We start from the raw sequence: 19,975 nt of genomic DNA, 5'->3' as shown, positions 1-19,975 counted from the left end.
ATCAAGCCCTATTTTAAAGGCAAACTGTGGTCACACCAAGTATTGATTTCGTTTAGGTTTATTCTGTATGAAGTTAAATGATAAATAAAAAAACTATTCATGGCATTTTTTTGATAGCATTCTCATTTAACTTTAAGTGCCTGAAACCTTTGCACAGTACTTTATCTTCCCATTGTTTGCCTACTTTTAATTTCTCCCCTTTTAAGCCTCCAGTCTAAGCTAATAATAGTCTACATTGTTCATTACAGCACCCCACCCAAATTCAGTCCTCATTACACTGCATTACCACACCCTTCTTCTCACCTCTTTTTTGCATGCTTTAAACTTCCACCTACACTCAATTCATACCATTGCTCTGAAAGGTAAAGTACATCACCCTGTATTTTAATCACACTCATTGCTCTGATCCAATTCCCTCCCACATGAAAATAATGACACAAGATTCAGGTGTTAACCTGAGTATTTATTGTTGTTGTTGTTTTTGGCGGGTACCTCTTTTTTCTGAATGAATGCTGGAAAACCCATCAGTTGATTTTTGCATAGGTCTTGCCTGTCAGTGGACAACCATCCACTTTGGGGATGGAAAAATCAGTACATCACAAAAACCATGCAGAAATAGTGAAAGGCACAATCACCATAGATATCAGATACACCAAATTTTATATATTTCATTTTTATTGGGGGAGAGGTGTACTAATTGAGACGTAACATGGACGAAACCCCATGTGTTTTTAAGCTGCCATCATTTCAGGGCACAACATAAATATATGAAACTCCCCAGACATTCAATGCCTTTCATTTAAACATCCTATTGGTGAATGACTGTTCTAATAACTAAATGGGAAAATACAAGCATATTCTATTGTATTTTATGATACATTACATTTCATTTATTAATTTATTTTTTTTTTAAATATAAACTATCTGTCTCCTGCCTCATCCATTTCCCTGTCCACATCCCTCACGTCATTCAGGTGTGACACATTGGGTGACCACTCTCTCTCCTTGTCGTTTGATGATTTCCACTCTGAAACCACACCTTTCATTAATGACACACAACATACTGAGAACACATTTCCTTTTTTACATGACACTGGTGAGAAAGGAAAGATAATAAAATGAAGGAAAACAGGACAGGTTTGCAGCGGCAGGAGCTATCTGTGGTGATTTTTACATTTTGCATACACACCCACTTATGTACACACACACATGTGCACACCTGTGATCTCAGTATTATCCTGTTTTCACTACTTAAGTATGTTAATACAACAGGCAAAGTAAATTTAACCTCAGAGGCAATATCAGTTTGGACGCCCCTGGGAAGTGAGATCACAACGTGTTTATGTGTGTGTGTGACAGTGTGTGTCTATTAAACTCATCACCTTGGAGCTAACCCCTGCACTGTTTGGAGGAATCAACGGAATACATAATAGTCATCTTTAAAACAGAAAAAAAGATAATATTTATAATTATTTCATAAATTAACAGAAAGTTTGAAGAAAACAAAGTCATTTATAGGATTATTGGCAGAAATTAGACAATTGTGGTATGTGATTCAAGGGAAGATAATTCATCTTACGTATCTGGATGATCTGAGCAAGACAACACATTTTCCATTTTCCAAAAAAATGAACTCCGAGACTCTCAATCTGTCCTTTGAATACACCAGTACAGACTGTATTAAAACTATGTCAATGTACTGTATCCTCACCAGTATCCATACAGCAAGTGCTGTGCTAAGTGGACCCTCTGGAGGGCAGTGTTTGCCTATGGCACATCAACTCTGAGTCTAGTGCTGACTTTATGGTGCATCTCAATGACACGAGACTGAAGTTGGGGCAAAGACACCACTTTTGGCCACTGAAATGCCCTCTTGGTTTAATAATGAGCACAGAGGTGAGGCAGAGAGAGGATTCTCATCAGTCCCATTGGACACAACATTGTGGACTCAAGTCCTGAGAGGCTTTGACATCTAATGGAGCGTTATAAATTGTTTTGTAATTATTTACAAGAGAAATAAATGACTATTATTCATGTTTTTTTTTTTTAAGAGTTTCTAGCATTAACGTGTCAGTACACTTTCTCACACACAGTTTGATTCAAAACAAAAAGAAAAAAAAAATCACAAAAGAAAAAGAAAAACAAGCACACAGCACACCGCTAAAACTTGGACTCACAAAATGTATGACAGTGCAAACTTACATCCATGTCTCAAATAATTTACAAACATTAGTATACACTTCAGCACCATTGTTTACTATTGTTTTTGAATACATATCAGTTAGCTAGATCTTTAAGTGGACACTGTTAGATGTGCTAATGAGAAAGAGACGGTGATGGAGTACATGTTATGAGGAAGTTAAAAAAAAGCAACTGGTTGCACATCCATAAGCAAGATGATAGTTTTTGAATGTGTTGTAGGGGGAAGATGTTTGTTGCTGGAACTTTAAGGAGACGTTTCTTCCCCTTTTCTCCTGACAGTTGCCTCCTCAGTCAGTGACTTTTTTAATGAAAGGGACTGACGTGTATATTGATCGTTCTTTTTTGGTGTTCACATGGATAAGATCACAGCACACACCATGTGGATGGCTGATGTGTGCTGGGCACATCACTTCAGTTTTCAGACCACACATTTAATGATCATCATGCTGTGTTTGATCCACGGGGAGTGATTTTTTATCTTCTACTTTATTGGCTTTAAAAGCCAAACGTGTACTTTCTTTTCGTCAATCAGAAACAGGCTTTCTGGTGGAACCATGCAGAGTGAAAGACTGTAAAATAATGTTACAATATATAGCAGAAAACAATGTAACAAAACAAAATAAAGAGTTACCATCAATACCGCTCTACACTTACTATATCCTGCCATACCCTGTAACCCAAAGGCACCTTTATCCTTTAACTACATTCATAATCCTTGTTAATATCAATAACAACTATATTCATGTTAACAAAAAGAGGCTACCTTATTTCACTGTCCAGAGAAAAACATTTGAGATATGCAAAAGGGCACAGTCTAAATGCTCTTTAATAAAGTTAATAAATGTTTAAAGCTCACTCACAGGCTGCTCAGAGGGTTACATTACACTTTCCTACCAGCATTTCGTGTTAATCACATTTCTTTTAATACTATCTAGTTCTAATTCAGTTATTTTACTCTTTAGTCTGTTTTGCTCATCCTCTCACCATCGTCTACTTGCTCTTATCCTTCACAAAGTGACAACATGTGTTTCCTGTGATGAAATGGGCTGCCCCACATTTCGTTACCTTCCTCTTTTTGACTCAGGTGAACAAAACTGGAGAAAACAATGTCTAGTGATTTTTTTCTCAATGTTATCACACACGGTATATCCTTCCACCTTTTCCGAACAAAAATAAAGTTACATTTGGATACAATCCTCTTTAATATAAATCATAGGAGAGATGAGTTGTTTTCTCTGTAAAGATGCTAACATGTCTCTGCCTAGCATGGTTTCCACCAAACAAAAGTCTGTTTCTCCAATTAGACTAAAGTCCACTTTGTTATTTAAATTTCAAATTATTATCTCCAATTTTGAGTATTTTAAATATTAAAATATTTCAATGGATTTAATGGTTGAATTAATACAAAACATGCCTCAAGGAAGAGTGAAAGAAAGGAGAATATTTTACTACTATAGGAGAAAAATTAATAGAGCTAAACATTTTTGTTGTTTTTCAGATATTATTGTTACTAAGTATAACCTGTATAAATATTCTGAAGACTTTTTTTTTTTAGTTGTTTGGATACTGCAATGGACAATAAGTATGTAAGGTTCTACTCAGATCTACTTGGAGGTGGAGGCTTGGTTCATAACAGCAGAATGGGGCATAAAACTACCAGGTGGAATCAGTTTGTGTATAAACCAAAACAGAAAAGCTCAGGCTACTGGTATCTGAGTGTAATATGATATACTGTGCAGAAATGAAAGCAAATATGCTGCAGGTGAATACATGTAATCGTGTGTGTCTTGGAGTTGACTATGCACTACTAATGCCCTCAGAGTAAACGATGGCCCCTGGTTGCTTGGGAGTTTAGTGGCAGAAGTTACGCTTGCTGGGCTGGTGGAGGAAGGTGTTTCTGGCATGGGCTGCGTGGCGAGGAACCTGCTCCCTGGTGCGGTTTTGGCGTTGGATGCGGTTGCGGCCCAGATGGCGCCTCTCGATGCGGGCTTTGCCACGCTGGACCCTGGCCACTTGGGTGACCTTGGCCAGAGCTCCGGCCTGGGCAGCTGCTCCACGGCTCACCCTGGTGGGCATAGTGCTGCGGGTAGCGGGAGCAGCAGCTGGTTCAGCCACTCTGCTGCAGCAAGAGAGAAAAGAAAAACGACGGTTATGCTGATGCTGAAAACAGGAAGTGAAGGTGAAGTGTGGCTTGAATAAATATTGCTGATTCTTACCTCACACTGCTTGCCAGGCTCACGATACTTTCCTCTCCCACCACAGAAAGGTTGCTGTTGGAGACCATGGACAGGTTGTTCGGGGAGACGTACACGGACATGCTGGGGTGCTCGATGAGCAGGTCCTCCATCGGGCTGGCCTCTGCTGTGGCTCCCTCTGCAGTGAAACAGGGGGGAGGGGTGACAAACCAGCTCTCATCCATGCAGCCTCTCTCTGAGCCTGCCCTACTGCTACCCCCACTGCCCCCACACTCACTCCCAGAGCCAGGGGACATTGACAGCATGGAGGAGGGCGTGGACAGTCTGGCCCGTCTCGGCAGGGTCACGGGTGTAGTGGCACCCAAGTCTGATGGGCTAGCGCTGGGACAAGACATGGGGTCTGATGATACAACCGCACCTCGTGCCCGACCTTTATGTGTCCTACGGCGCTTGTGAGGCGGGTGGGGAACTGGAGCCGGGCATTCAGTCCGTGTTAGTGTGTCTTGATGGTTTGATTGGTTACTGTCTGGGAATGAATGTGCAATAAGTGGGGCTCCCGTCTCATCCTCAGCTTGCATCATGCACTCAGATTCTTCTGAGCACATGGCAGCAATGAGATCAGGGATGGGATAGCCAATAAAGACATATGTTTAAGGTGGGAGGGGGATGTTGCAAAAATGATGCAAATGTGGTAGATTTTCAAAAAGCCATGCGGGTTGAGGGGGGGATTTTTGAAGGGATCACATACGCACGCGCACACATACCAGCGTGGGGAATGTAGGGGGTGTTTAAAATAATTAGAGGAGGGGAAGAAGAGGGGGTAAGGAAACACAAAACATAAAAGAGTCACATCATTAGTTGTGTTGACCCTCTAAGGTTATGATTATGTCAGTGACATAATGTTTCTCTTGACTCTTCTGAGAGGTATTTTCATGTTGCTCTTGTTGTTTGGTTGGCTTATGAACACGCACCAAAGCAAATTTTCATACTCAGTAATCACCTTTGTCATGATTGAGATCATAAACAAAGAGGAAGGAGATGTATGTTGACAGAGAATTATGTGTTTCCATCCTCTGACAGACAACACCTATGGTATGGCAGCCATATGGGTAAGCACCAGTGTAGTTGCGCCACGCCCTGACTGATTCTTCACCCCACCCCATCATCCCCCATCATTACCTCTACACTTCAAACATTAGTCATCACAGTATCATGCAAGAGAGGACAGAGATATTTCTCAGCTACCTAAATCTTTCAACATTAAACACAACTTGATAGTTTTCCCATTTGGTGTGGTTCCTAAACGCCACATCAACCCCTCCAATCCAACCCTGCACTCCCTCGGATGTGACTCACCAGGCAAGTTGACGAGCATCCATCCCTCCTCATCGGCCTCCGTCACACAGGGGTTGGGTCCCTTCAGCTCAGCTGCCACCTCTTCTACCTCCCCAAACAACAAGTTGCTCAGACGTTGAAACATGACTGCTTGTATTGTCAGGTGTTGAAAACTGGGGTGTTTTTTGTCGTTCACAAAAAAAAAAAAAGCTTTAGCTGCCTTTGAAATTTTTATTTATGTTTCGCTTGTTGCTGTTTTATGCAATTCTTTGTCTGATTTTTCGGAAGTCTCTTTTTTTTCACTTGAAGCCCTTTGCTGGATCTCGGTTTTGACAAACAGGAGTGGGCGGGCTTCTGTAGTGCAAATGTAAGGTTTCACTTGGTTTGGAGCAAAGGCCTGCAGAGATAGGGAGAGAGAGGAAATTTATAAGATAATGGGATTCACTGTCAACACATTTTTTCTTAAAGACATCTAAAAAAAGAGAATGGAGTGGGTAATTTCCTATTGCTTAGTCAGGGAGCATTAGATAAGCACGGTGAGTAAGCAATGTGTGTGGTAAGAGCTTTCTCTGGGTTATTCTGAGACACATTACAAGAAGCTGGAACTATTCTTTGGACTGAACGAAAACCCTCAAAGCATCTTGGCCTGTGTTGTAATGACAGGTTAATACAAACAATGTGTCACTAAAACAGAAACTGCTTTTTTCTGTTTTCTGTTTATTTCATGAGTTTCTACACTAACATTGCTGGACAGCTTGCTGATTAGACTAGCTGGGAATCTTAAGGTCAATTTAGATGAAGCAACACATTTCCCAGTTATAATTTAAATGATTCAATAGCACTGATGATGTGCTAAGTGGGTACATGTTTTACCAATTTACATATTATAGATGAACAAACACTTTGTATCTCAAAATTTAAATCTTGGCTGGAAAAACAAAAATGTCATTTTTAAAAAACCTGTATTAATAGATTTTTTTGACCACCTGGGGGCGGTGCAAAATCCTGCAAAGACAACATTGACATGTTGTCTTATAACGATATGGCGAATGTGTTAGCACTCACTTGCATATTTACACACCCAGCACAAAACAACATAGCATTAATTTTTCAATCATGTTTCTGGCCACTTGATGTGTGTAAGTCAATATTTACTCTCCTTTAAGCTCTGTTTTGGTCTCCACACAAGCTCCTGGGGGCAATATCTGTCTCTGACTATGTGGCTTGAAAGGAGATATGCATGGATGCTTGTTAGGAAGCTGACACTTTCTTCCCTTATTTGGAGAATCACCATTGTGACCAGGAGCATAACCAAAACCATACAGTGCATTGTCCTTATGTAAGATGGAATAATGATCATTTTAAACAAATATGAGCCATTTCCTAAAAATCATTATGAGAACTGGACAGCAGAATCTCATCTGTATTTTTTTTAAAGACTTGAGGCTGTATAGATTAATTTTGACAGTTTCTAGGTCATGTGTTAAAATTTCTATCCAGTCAATTAAATAAAAAGGTCCATGGTTGTTATATTGCGGGGATTTTGCAGAGGAAATCCAAGAAAAAACTATGAACTAGGTCTGAACTGAGGTGCTGCAGTATTTATCCTCAACACTGGGATTGTTTTTAGTGCATTCCTGGGCTAATAGAAACTCTAGTCATGAGACTATGTGACATATAAATGCAGATAAACAAAATTTTAGCAAGAAGGCCAAGGTGGTGCTTTGCATAAGGTGCAGCAGACGTCCGCAAAATACACACACTGAACATGTAATGCAAGTAACATTTCCCTGATATAATCATTGTATCAGTTTGGTAGCTGTGCAAACTAATTCAGGGCTATCTGAGTGGTGTAAATATAGCTATTGTTACTGCCAATAGAGTGCAAATAACTGTAGCTGATATGGCTTATATCAGGAGGAGAGCAGCTCCAAGTTGTATAGAAGTATTACCTGTGAACTCATCAGCCATTATCACTGAAACATTTTTATGGATGTAAGTTCAATCTATTACACAAGAGATGGATAAATATACGGAATTTACCTGAAAAACTGTAGCCAAGACAATGTTGTTATAATAATATAAGTCTGGCCTGTCTTGTTTTGGCTTTCTCAATCTCTGCTACTCATTTTGTTGCATGTTTTTTCCCCCTATTTGTCCTTACTTAATGGATTGTTACTAACTACCACCTGTTATGCAGTGGCATTAATTATTTGTGGATATGTATTAAACTATCTTGTGCATATTAATTATGTTGTATACATTGATTTTATAAGACATATAGTTTTATTCTATTTTAGGGTGCCTTTTTAACATCTAGCCCAGGACAACAGGTGTAAATTAGCAGCTCTAACTTTGATTGATTTAACAGTTTTTTTCTGTTGATTATTGAGCATTGCCCCTGTAAACAAGTGTAAACAAACTAATATACTGAGATGTAATAAATAAGCAGAGTTCCCAATATCTTAGCAATACTAAACCTAAACTACAACACAATACATAGTATAGGCTACACACTACAGCAGGGAGAGATTGCTGTATCCTTACAAGGTCATGAGCATGACAGTCCTTATTTCGTGTTTTAATTCAAATGTCACATGATAAATAATATTTTGTACGCATAAATGCACGTCCTAAAATATATGTTTTTAAAAAGGACCTTGAAATATGGATCTTTCTTTTGACACTGGGCCAAAAAAAAAAGAAAAAAAAAAGTAGGAGGAGCAGGGAGGGATGGGGGAGGAGGAGACTCGCGAAATAAAAACAAGACGCCTGTGACGTCACGCCTTCGTCATTGACGCTGGCGGAGAGGCTCCAGTCTAATTGGCGACCGGAGGAAAAAAAAGGGTTTGAATAGCAAAAAAAAAACAGCGAAAATGTAGGATATTATTATGTATATGAGGTCTATATAGGTTGTTATGTCTATTCTGCATTTTAAGACACTTTGCCGAAAAAAAGGTCTATGTGACTGGTTGCTATGGTCGACGGTTATCGTCGTTGAATCCCCTAACATGAAAAAAAAAGCTCACAGCAACAATGTTTACATTTCAGATACGCAAAGACATCCTGAGATTGTGTAGGGAAATAAAGCATCAAAGTCGACCTCAGAGTGTCGACAGCGGAGATAGCACAAGACTTTCTGCAGGATATCCAGGTTAAACATGAATTATCCGTATAAGCCCTACAGCTGAAGGGTCAAAGCAATGACAGTTGTGGCTGAAGCGACTCGGCACGAAACACATCGACTGGATTGGCTACTGACAATACAATAAAACTGTTATTTAACAGAACAACATACATGGCTATATTTGCAGAAAACGACTAGGCTATTAAGGTCCGCCTCCCAGAAAAACATCAACATCCGCCATCGACTTGACTCCACATCAGCATTTGGTGCAATTTGCACAACAACGGCTGCTGGCCGCCTGTAGGATAAATATATGTATACGTATGCAGGCTGGTGTCATTTTTCGGAATATAGGACGTCGAATCGACCTAATTAAGCTCTTTGGATCGGCCTGCTATTTCTGCTTTCACCATCTATTCATGACCTAATAATAGGTCATTACCAATTATAACAAACAAAGATAACCCATGTATTAAGCCGGTGACACACAAAGCGATGTAATTCCGTAACAATACATGTACTATGATTTTTATGATGGCTGCTATCTGATGGATATTTTCTGTAGATAAGCCTGTGAGGAATGCAGCAGCTTCTCTGGCAGAGACAGATGCAGTTTGATATCTCTTGAGAGCACATAGTTGAGACACAAAAAACACACCAAGAATCAAAATTTTGAAAGCAAAGTAAAGAATAGCTTACCTGCCTTTGCAATATTATTGAAGTTGTAAACGAGATCACACACAGTAGAAACGACAACAATTCTTAAAGCATAGCTTTAGATAGCCTTTAAAGTGAGGTAGTTAAAACACCATGATATAAAAATAAAAGGCTTTCTTCTTAGAAGAAGGGCTTCGTGTAAAAATGTTACACTAATGTTTCAGATCATAACATCTGCAGCTTTTTTTCCCTTCCTCTCCTCTATTTTTTTTCCGCTGCAGATTTTCCTTCTGTTTATTGCTGCCTCCAGCTGATCCTCGGATCAGAATGTAGAGCGTACAAAACAGCTGATTGTGAGATCACAATACTCTCGGACACGCCCCTTTCCCCGCCTACACCAGTCAAACCAGCCAATCAGAATATTACACAAGCCACAAGCCGGGCCTCTAGGTAACAGGGTAGGGGGGCTGGGAGAGAGGAGCTGTCAACCTGCACCCAGATGGAAATGGTGACTTCAACTCAGAGACTGATCCGTGATCAGCGACTGCTTACACTCGTCACAGCTGGCTTAAGTCACGGCTGGGGGATGGTAAACTGATCCTGAGTCCGTGCTCACACAGCTCCAAATTCAAGGCCTTTCTAAACAAGGAAAGATGAGGATCTGTTGAAAGCAAAGTGATTAAATTGTCAACTTGGTAAATTCACCTGCAGAAAAAAGAGCACAAAGCTGAAGCTGTTGCAGCTAACCTGTTGTATCACCTCCCCGCATTTATTACTCTGTGGATATTTATTTTTAAATGTTTGCATCATTTTCACTATACTTTTTAATCTCAGTCAGGCCCTGGATGGTGTCCAGCACGAAAGACACAGAGCAACCTCTTGTGTTATACAGTTATAAAATTGATCATTTACAGGAGCAAATGCTCATGCAAACCTTGAATATGCAAATTATTAAACAGTCCCAGTCCATAAACAAGGTTAACTTTCCCTATCCAGTGATGCTGGTGATGTTACTTTAAATTTCATTTGTAAATAGACCTCTTTCCCCTCCCCCTCAACATCCTTCTTTTCACTTGCCTTGGTGGGGAGGACCTCCATGTGCCACTCAACACTTACCAGCCAATCAGATGCGCTTTTTCTGAATGCAGTATTTGAGTAACCAATGAACTGTGCAGAGGTTTTTGTGGAAGCCCCTTGTGGTCACTTTTACACTCTGCAGTCTGTGAAGCTTTGAGGATACTCAATGCCTTTTATGATTGCAGATTGTGTAAACTGGTGACATATTGACATAACTGTGTGTGCGTGTGTTTATGCATGCGCTCTAGGTGAAAAATCATCTTTTGTTGTGTTCGTATGAAGTCTACAGAGTATTTATGCATAATCCGCAAGTGTACGTTATTGATTTAGTAGCCAAACCTCACAGCTTGTTTGTGTTCATGCATACATGTATGAGTGAGTGTTTATGTCCACATATGCATGTGTTACATGTATGCACCTGGATGCTGACAGGCCTTATTGTAGAGTGGATAATAGCTTCAGTAAAGACAGCACACTATTTATAGCTTTAATATCGCCAAAGTCTGACCATGACCACTGGTTTAAAAGATCTTTTTAAAAAAAAAAAAAATTATTAATCCATGAACAAGAGAACAAACAAACATATAAAAGAAAGACTACTACTGGTCAGAAAGGTGAAGTCCTTAAGTCTTACTGAGTAAAAAGTAACAACTAACACAAAACTAGAATTACAGGTTGGTTTCCAAGATGTTTATGATATGCACAGAATCGGACAGTCTTTGCACATTACTCTGTAGTGTGTGAGGGTTTTGGATTCCTATGTCCTTTCCAACTACAACTCAGCCCAGTGGGAGACATCATGATGATCCAACTGGAACCAGGTCAAACTTGAGGCCAATCTTATAGTTTGACCTGGGTAATGACAGAAATGTGCATGTAGTGTGTTTATTAATGTTGGGTAAAAGTCCTGGTGCGTCTCCTCTTGGACATTTTTTTCCTGATTCTTTTATATGTACATGTTCAAAAATTAAGTTTTTGTATATTTGCCTTATATACCAAAAAAAAGCTTTAGTGATATTCTTGTGTGACATGCCAATTGTTTGTGGCCCAGGAACAGTTAACTTACTCAGCCAGTGGTCAAGGAGATACTGTAGTTGTAGATCTACCTGTGATCTGACTATATTATATTGAGGAAAGTCTACTGTACACTTTCATTAAAGTGTAGCTAATAGGGATTAACAGAGGGGGATTCTGGGTGTACAGCATACTTTAGCATTAGAACATGTAATTACAATTTTTTGTTTCGGCATTGCACTCAGGTTATGTCATGTTATGTTTGATCAGACCTGTGTGGGTGGACGTCCTGAATGCAAATGAAAGCAAATGAAAACAAACAAACCGCACCTTACAGGGTTGTGTCCCCAGAAGCCTGTGTCTCACACAGACTTCTTAGCAAGTTATACTTTTTTTCTGCTAGACTTTGTCATGTTATTACCTCACTGGCGAGAGCCGATAGCAGGAGTCCAGCACAGTGTGAGCTCTCGAAATGCAGGATGATAAGGTTTCGGCCTATACGGTTACCAGGTGCTAGGCAACTCTCGCAGACACACATGTACAAAAGCACCCACATTCACCTAGCAGTGATGATGATATCCAAAACCCAGCAACACAGTGAACACAAACATTTAGCGAGAACAGTTTGTGCATCTGTGCTTGTGTTTGTGTTCTAAAACTAATCAAGTCACAGGCCTGGTGGAACATGTTACACCATGTTCTTGTGGCACGTCTTGCAATGCCAGTAACTGATGATTCATGATAGATATTATTCAAGATACTTTTGATGATTAATTATAAATAACTGAGGTTTGAATAGGTTTCTCAAGGACACAGTCAGAGAAGAAGTTATGGTTTTAGATTGTCTGCTTCTTTTTTTTACCTCCCCTACATTGTTGAGCCAGAGCTTTAACTGAAGCTGCCTGACTTCACAGGATTCCCACAGTTTCCCAAGCTGGTTGGAGAAATGGGTGAAAGGTCACAGCAGTGCAGTCTCGCTGTATCTCTCTCCCTCTGTTCTCTCCCTGCGTGTGTTCATATTCATGAATGTGACATGAGGCTCTTGTTTAACAGCATGCGAGTCCTTGCCCCGGCTGACACAGCTGACTGAGGCATGTGCGTAACTTCAGAGGGCTTCTTACCAGCCAAACCCTACGTTGTAAACACTGCTATTTTGTTTGCAGTTAAAGACCAAGGTGTGGCAATGGACAGGTTGACTCAGAAAACTTCCTGCGTGATGACGCTTGAAACAGACAGTAAGGTAACTTGTTTGTGAGAGGCTGTTTGACAACTCATCCCTTCCCTGAGCAGGAACAAAAAAGATCTTGATGCGTCGTGGTGTGTGTAGGAGACAGTACTAACACTCAAAGTTCACAGAAGCATCTTCTATTTTATTTATTTTTTTATTTTTTACAATATTCTGTTGACTTAATTGACTGTCAGGAAAAAATAACTGTTTGTAGCTGTGTTTATTCAAAAGAGAAATGGGAAAAAATATGTTAAATGGTAAAAGGTGTATCCAGTCATATCCCTTCTTTGGAAATCATGTCATGTCAGTGAACAGAGATTATTTAGTTGATGAAGTGAAATGTAATGACAAAATGTTTTAGTTGACTTGCTGTATGACCTTACTGAACTTCTTTTCATGTGTTTTGACTCCAGCTTCCTCTGCAGATTTTATTTTCGGTGCCTCTCTCTCACCTCTTCTCTCAGGCCTCTCTGCCCCAGCATAAGTGGCTGCAGGCGGATGATAAGACCAGCAGCCCCAGGAGATAGGTCGGACCTGCTCCCTGTGTACCTTACTGTGCCAGCAGCACTATAATGACCTACATATGACACAGTGGGGCTGTTCAGGTTGCAGATCTGTGTACATTACAAAGAGTAAGGCTGCCATATTTAAGGTAATTGAAATGAATACTATGACATTTAGGGATTTTTTGTTCTTTTTTGTTAAAGGTGCAGTGTGTAGGATTTAGTGGCATCTAGTGGTTAGCTTGCAGATTGCAACCAACCCCCTCCCCTTTCAAGCGTGTAGGAGAACATACAGTGGCCATGAAACTTGCAAAAAACGCAAAAGGTCCTCTCTAGAGCCAGTGTTTGGTTTGTTAGTTCTGGGCTACTGTAGAAACGTGGTGGTGCAACATGGCGGGCTCCGTAGAAGAGGATCCGCTCCCTGTGTAGATATAAAAGGCTCATTCTAAGGTAACGAAAAACATAAGATTCTTATTTTCAGGTGATTTTACACTAATTAAAACATACTTATGAATATTATATTCAATTTCTGTTGAAGTCTGTTCCACTAGATGCCACTTAATTCTACACAGTGGTCCTTTAAGAGTTAGACTGGATCTAAACCACTCTCATGTTGATGCATTGAGAATGGAGCCAGTAAGGGTTTCTTGCAGCAACAAGAACTTGGAGCAAACCAGCTCAGCTGTTTGGCTTATCCTGGTGAAGGCCACAAGCCAAAATGTGTTGGTTTCACAACTCACCAATGAACACGCTGTATCTTGTTTATTTAATTAATTCACAAAGCAAAATGTAACAAGACGTAAAGTCTACAGCTGCACTTGTGGACCTGTGAGGCTACACATTGGTGTTTCAGTTAAATGTTGAAGTCAGCAAGCTATCATGCTCACAATAACAATGCTCAAATGCTGATGTTTGACAGGAGTAATATTCACCATCATTATTTAGCTAACATTTGCTAATTAGCACTAAAGTACAGCTTAGGCAGATGGGAATGTGAGTGTTGTTTTAGATAGTCAGATGTACAGAACATTTAGTAGTTTGTAATTCGACTACTAAATGCTCCATAGGTCTTACCATTGTTGGTGAATGCTTTATCTGATCTTTTTAGTGTTTATCAAGCTTATTTAATGATCTTATTTTTGGATTTTTATTCCACATACAGCTCCCTGGTGTTTTTCACTCATTTTCTGTGCTGTGTATTGTATTATTTATTTGTTTGCTTGTATGTTATTGTGTTTTATGTACAACCAGCAGCTCCAAACAAATTGCTCCTCGTAGGATTAATAAAGCTGTTTGCATTGTATTATATATTGTGTATTTGAAGTTAGAATTTTTACCTGATAATGGCGCTAGATGAAGTTAAAGGATCAGAAAAGTATTACAATTTATCCTCAGGGGGACATTTATGTTTATATCAAATTTCACTAAAAACAAAATATATCTACCTTGTGGTGGTTTTAGAGGAAAAATCAGGGGATCACCAAAGTCAGTAGGATTCATCCTCTGAGGACCATGAATGCTTCTACAAAATTTCATGGCAATCCATCAAATAGTTGCTGGGATATTTCAGTCTTGACTAAAGTGGCGACAAGTTGTAGTTTTATGGGGAGGGACCTCCTGGAATCCTGTGTCAGCCTCAGGTTGGCAGGCAACCAGTGGACACTGCAGGTGGTCACCAAGATTAGCATGCAACTTCCTGTAAAGCAACCACTAGTTGTTTTTATGTTTCTGTTAGATGTACAGAAGAAACAAACAAGATATAACATGTAATTTAGTGAGCTTTTAGAGGTGCTGGTAGGCAGGTTTTTGAACTTTGGAGAGAGCTAGACTAGCTGTTCACTAGCTGTTTCCAGTTTTAATGCTAACTTGATCTCATTGATTTACTGCTCAAGGTCTGTAGGTCATGCTCATGCACATGATGACAGTGGTATCATCTAAACAAAGTGAATATGAGTATTTTTCAATAGTGTCACACTATTCCTTTAAAACACTAGTTAAAACATCTCCATTTGCATCCGCATCAACATCTCCAAAATCCACACTTTGATAGGTGTTGTGTAAAAGACACTGACAAACCATGAACAGGGAGATTCAAAATATCAAGATTTATAAATCTCATGGGGAAATACACAAAAAAAACATGTGTGTCCAATAGCTGATTCGTGGCCAAATCTGAGCCTTTAATGCATCCCTTGATGTTTGGTCCAAAGTACATTTACTCAAGTAAACTACTTGAGTACAGTTTTGAGGTACTTGTACTTAACTTGAATATTTGTTTGATGTTACTTTCTATTCCACTGCATTTCAGAAGGAAATATTATACTTCTTACATCATTTTATTTATGAGATGGTTGTTACATAAAACATGTATAAAATACAATAACTTAAACTCCCTAGAGGTATAAAGTTGTTAAAACTAGCACCATCTCAATGAGCTACAACAGTAAAATGCTACTTACATGTTCATGCATAACTATCAACTAATGTAATTTATAATAATAACTCATGCAGGCCATTTTGTGCTTCTGTGCTTTAGGATGAACAAAGGACTTTTACTTGGAAGTGGAAGTATAAGAATACTAGGTAAATGATCTGAATATTTTTTCCACCACTCGTGAGGTAAATCTGTTTCCAGGCCCACTGCACTGTGTTTGTGTATATCACAGGATCACAGGAGCACAGGTGTGGAGACAAATACAAAAGCAATGCAAGTACAAACCTGTCACAGGCAGTATTTAAACTCCAAACCAAAGCTAATCTGAAATATGAAACAAGGATGACAGTATAGCCTACATTAAGTTAAAAAAAGTGTAATTTACTTCTTGCACTGTCCACTGTAACGTCTGGAGGTCTGTGGTCTTAGATAAAGAATTCTCTCTGTGTCTCATATTGCATACAGTGTGTCTGTACATGCTGCCCTCAACAGCACCCCACAGTCCCAAGATAACCCCCTGAACACACATAACACTTCTACTATTCCTTACTCAGCACAGACTCAACATGGCAGGTTCCTGTCACCCATCCAAAATCACACCACCACAACAACAACAGAGCTGATATAAGCCAGCGTGCCTCTCCCCCCCCCCCCCCTCTTGCTGGGAGACCCCTCAGCAGGCCAGTGCATTTCATACTGCAGACGGAGAGGGAGAGAAGGCTGGGGAGGTATCAGTCTCTCACCCTTTCTCTCTGTCTTTCCATTAGTCCCTTCTTGAGCTCTCCTAAAGCCCTCATGCCATGCGTGCATCCCATGGGTCTGTCCCTACAAGGCTAGAGCAAACAGGGCCTGGAAGTGGTGTCCTTGGCAAGGATGTGCTGATAAACACAGCACGAGTGAGGACAGGCTGTGCTCTCCAGAGGGGGATGTCAGCCCCCCTATTCCTGCTCCTCTGGAGGGTATTATGAAACTTAACGAGGGAGCTATTTTAAATTCCCCAAAGGATTAGGGTACCTTGAATGATGAAAAAGCACTGTACTTCAGCCTCTATAGGGTCAGTTTATCTGAGAAACATTGTGCTGTAAGTGTTCTGGCTGTCTGTCAGGACATTTGTCTTCATCTCCACCAGTTTTTCTTTCAGATAGTGTGGGAAGAAGAGGGCCCCCCCTGCCAGGACGCGTCCCCTAACGCTGAAACCAAAACAAGACCTGTAGGCTAAAAATAGCACAGAGCAAGGATTAAATAAAAGAAAGCTTCAAATTCAAAAGTTTGTTTTTTTTCCACTCATTCATTCTGACGTCAGTTCAAATCATGTTTAAAAACCACCACTAAAACAGTTTGGATCCTCTTCAATTCTAGCACTTAGTTTAATTTTTTTTTTTACCCATTCAACAAAACGTCCCTACTTAGCTTGAGCTAACATAAACAAACAAAAAATAGTCTGACTACAGGTTGCTGGTTCAAAAGGTTGAAACCAAGCTAAAGTTATGACCTCGGATTACATAACTTGGCCGCGGTCAGAACAAAAATATTCCGTTCATCTATCATCTCCTGTTACAGGTCCAGAGACATACCCGGATGCTAACATTTATATACACGTCATCACGCTTGACGTTTCTAGTAGGGGATGTAGCTCAGTGGTAGAGCGCATGCTTTGCATGTATGAGGCCCCGGGTTCAATCCCCGGCATCTCCACTCTTTTTTCAACATGCAGTCGTGCGGTTATTTTGTTTATCGTGTGATGAGTGGTGAAGTGCGATCGTAAAGGAAATATACTCAACCTAGTATCTCGGTTTCGTTACATAACAAGGAATTCATGACGCTGTTACGGCGTAAACTTTAAAGTTAACTTTGACGATTATTCTCATTGTATAACTTTCAGCTCAGTGAACTGTTTCCTCTAAGATATTGTGTTGTTTTTTTTGTATATATTGTATTTTGTTATTCTAATGAGCCCCGTGAGTTGTGTCCTTGGTCAAGTCTGAATTGAATTGAATTGAATTGAATTGATTTGAACTGCTCTGAATCCAGAAAGTCCTATCATCTTTTTTTAAAATGAATATAATTGATTGATATAAAAACATATTTTAAAAAATCTTATTGCATTTATTTATTATTTGCCATATTCAGTTAGATTTGGTAAGATAGCATTTAGTAGTTATAGATAAAAACTTAGTGAAATACTTAGCTTGAGCTCTAAATAGACTGTGATTATATGATTTTAATTTAAACACTTTTAGAAAACAGGATTGTGGGAGAGGACACTTCCACAAAGCAAAACATAAAGCTAGTAAGAAATAGAATACATGTATTTAATTAAAAAGTGAAAATGGAACATGGGGTATGAAAAAAATTGAGCCTCATGGGACAGAGTGTGAATATTGATGCTGTAAAGGATAAAATATAAAAGGTAGAGTGTAAAATGTAATGTAATGTGAATATTTATGTAAGTATATTATACGAGAACTGTATACTGTACAGTTCAATGAATTTGTGTGGATATATGTAACATGTAACAAAATAATCTCCACTTAATAGGTTTATTATACTGGTCAAAGATGAACGTCCAAGCTCAGTGTTTAGATAGAGTGTGCTAAGATGTTTGTACAGGTATGTATGGCTATACACTATATGTTTTGGGTACATTTGTTTTTGTTAAAATTTAGTTATCTCTTTTTTCCTATTGCTTTTTGTTTTGATGGTGTCATTAATCAGTCACCATAGAGAGTGGATGTACATGTTACAGGTCGAGGGGCCTAACGGGTTATGGTAGACCTAAACACAATCTCTATTTGACTGTTAATAATATTTCTGGTTGTAGAGTGAAAGGACTCAGTCAGTCATGTCAATAACAGACCTTCATAAAGGTGAAAAACAGAAGGGATAGCCAACACATTTAACTTTTTATCCCTTCAGGTTTTCAGTGGGATATTTATTGCTCCTTACTGAACATTTCTCTCTTTTAAAGAAATATCTACATCTGTGTGGTCAACCGGTTGATTTTCATGGAGCAATGTACGCAAGGAAGAAAGCTACTGTTTGTGTTTATACACTGAAATATTATCCAAACTGGATAAACTGCTTTGTGGTGTGGTGTGTCACCTGCTCATTTATATTTTAGTGCTCAAGCATTAATTGGAACAAATGAAATTCTTTTCACAGCATATAACTATTCTGATTTAGACCCAACCCTTGCAAACGTGTGAGCTAATGTAATCCCTTACAAAAAACAACAACAAAAAACAAACAAACATGTGAATCATGTACATTTCATGCGTGATTAATGTGACTTCCCTTATATTTCACATGTGAAAACATGGATTTCACATGTGCTTACAAGTTTGATGAAGCACAGTTCAATACGTTTGGATATCCCTGTTTAGGGGCCTGTTGTCTCAAGATCTGTCCATGAGTCTCACCATTAATGAGCATGTTATTATACCTGATGGACAGACAAACAGTTTACTAATAAAGTTTTCTCCAATTTTTTAATTCATTGTTTTATCGTGAATTGAATGTACGTATATGATGTGTTGAATGATACTGTGCACAATGGCTGATCATGAAAAAACGTCAATACTATGAACCTATAGTTTAAAATGTAACTGCTTTTCTTTCAAATTAAGTTTTCTTAAACATAAATATATTATACTTCCAGTTTTTGTTAACCGCTGGCTGCCAGAGAAACTCAGTCTTCAGTGAAGGAGTTTAAATCAGCAGTTTGCTCACTCAGCCTGCAGCCAGAGGAAGGAATGAGAAGACTGACAGAAACCCTGGGGGCAACGCTCGTTTTGGATTTGGTCAAAAAGTTATAAAGAGCAACACACACACACGCACGCACGCACGCACACACGCACACACACACAAACATGCACACACACACACACACACACACACACACACACACACACACACACACACACACACACACACACACACACACACACACACACACACACTCGGATAGACCCCTAACCCAGAAAAAATAAAGCTGACACAGATTCATGTCATCTGCTTTTAGCAAGTTGGTCGAGGCTGGTTCTCCAGCAGGACACACTATCTGCCATGAAACAGGACCACTCTGAAGGTCAAGCCCTCACATGTACTATTCAGGTGCACATAACTACTTAACCCACATACTATGTGTCCGTACATTATGACCTAAAAATGCCTTTTAAGAACCACCTTTACATAATTGTCACA

At 39.4% G+C, this 19,975-nt stretch overlaps 1 protein-coding gene and 1 non-coding gene across 6 annotated transcripts; one reads left to right on the top strand and one right to left on the bottom strand.

Moving 5' to 3' along the window:
* Positions 1 to 450: 450 nt before the first annotated feature.
* On the bottom strand, positions 451 to 9,859 carry LOC122982218 (tumor protein p53-inducible nuclear protein 2). Of its 5 annotated transcripts, XM_044351371.1 has the most exons (5): positions 9,559 to 9,857; positions 5,754 to 6,129; positions 4,675 to 4,992; positions 4,419 to 4,575; positions 451 to 4,321 (listed from the first exon to the last, which is right to left on the bottom strand). In XM_044351371.1, the coding sequence occupies exons 2-5, from the start codon at positions 5,875 to 5,877 to the stop codon at positions 4,054 to 4,056; spliced, it is 867 nt and encodes a 288-aa protein (XP_044207306.1). In that variant the 5' UTR covers positions 5,878 to 6,129; positions 9,559 to 9,857; the 3' UTR covers positions 451 to 4,053. The 5 variants fall into 5 exon arrangements, with proteins under 5 accessions (XP_044207306.1, XP_044207305.1, XP_044207304.1 ...); XM_044351370.1 differs by having other exon boundaries at positions 451 to 4,318; positions 4,419 to 4,992; positions 9,559 to 9,859; XM_044351369.1 differs by having other exon boundaries at positions 4,419 to 4,989; positions 9,559 to 9,859.
* Positions 9,860 to 17,395: 7,536 nt separating this feature from the next.
* trnaa-ugc lies at positions 17,396 to 17,467 on the top strand. Its single transcript has one exon. It is a non-coding gene; the product is annotated as a tRNA-Ala (tRNA).
* Positions 17,468 to 19,975: the final 2,508 nt, after the last annotated feature.

The sequence above is a fragment of the Thunnus albacares genome, chromosome 5, assembly GCF_914725855.1.
Source record: "Thunnus albacares chromosome 5, fThuAlb1.1, whole genome shotgun sequence".
Taxonomy (NCBI): Eukaryota; Metazoa; Chordata; class Actinopteri; order Scombriformes; family Scombridae; genus Thunnus; species Thunnus albacares.
This window is presented reverse-complemented; position numbering and strand designations above follow the sequence as displayed.

What these genes read in the sequence shown, in the direction of transcription:
- LOC122982218 (XM_044351367.1), bottom strand. Translation starts at nt 5,877, where the DNA reads ATGTTTCAACGTCTGAGCAACTTGTTGTTTGGGGAGGTAGAAGAGGTG. An exon ending in GATGCTCGTCAACTTGCCTG is followed by an intron (nt 4,993 to 5,753) that starts GTGAGTCACATC and finishes CCATGTGCTCAG; the next exon opens with AAGAATCTGAGTGCATGATG. An exon ending in AGCCTGGCAAGCAGTGTGAG is followed by an intron (nt 4,322 to 4,418) that starts GTAAGAATCAGC and finishes CTCTTGCTGCAG; the next exon opens with CAGAGTGGCTGAACCAGCTG.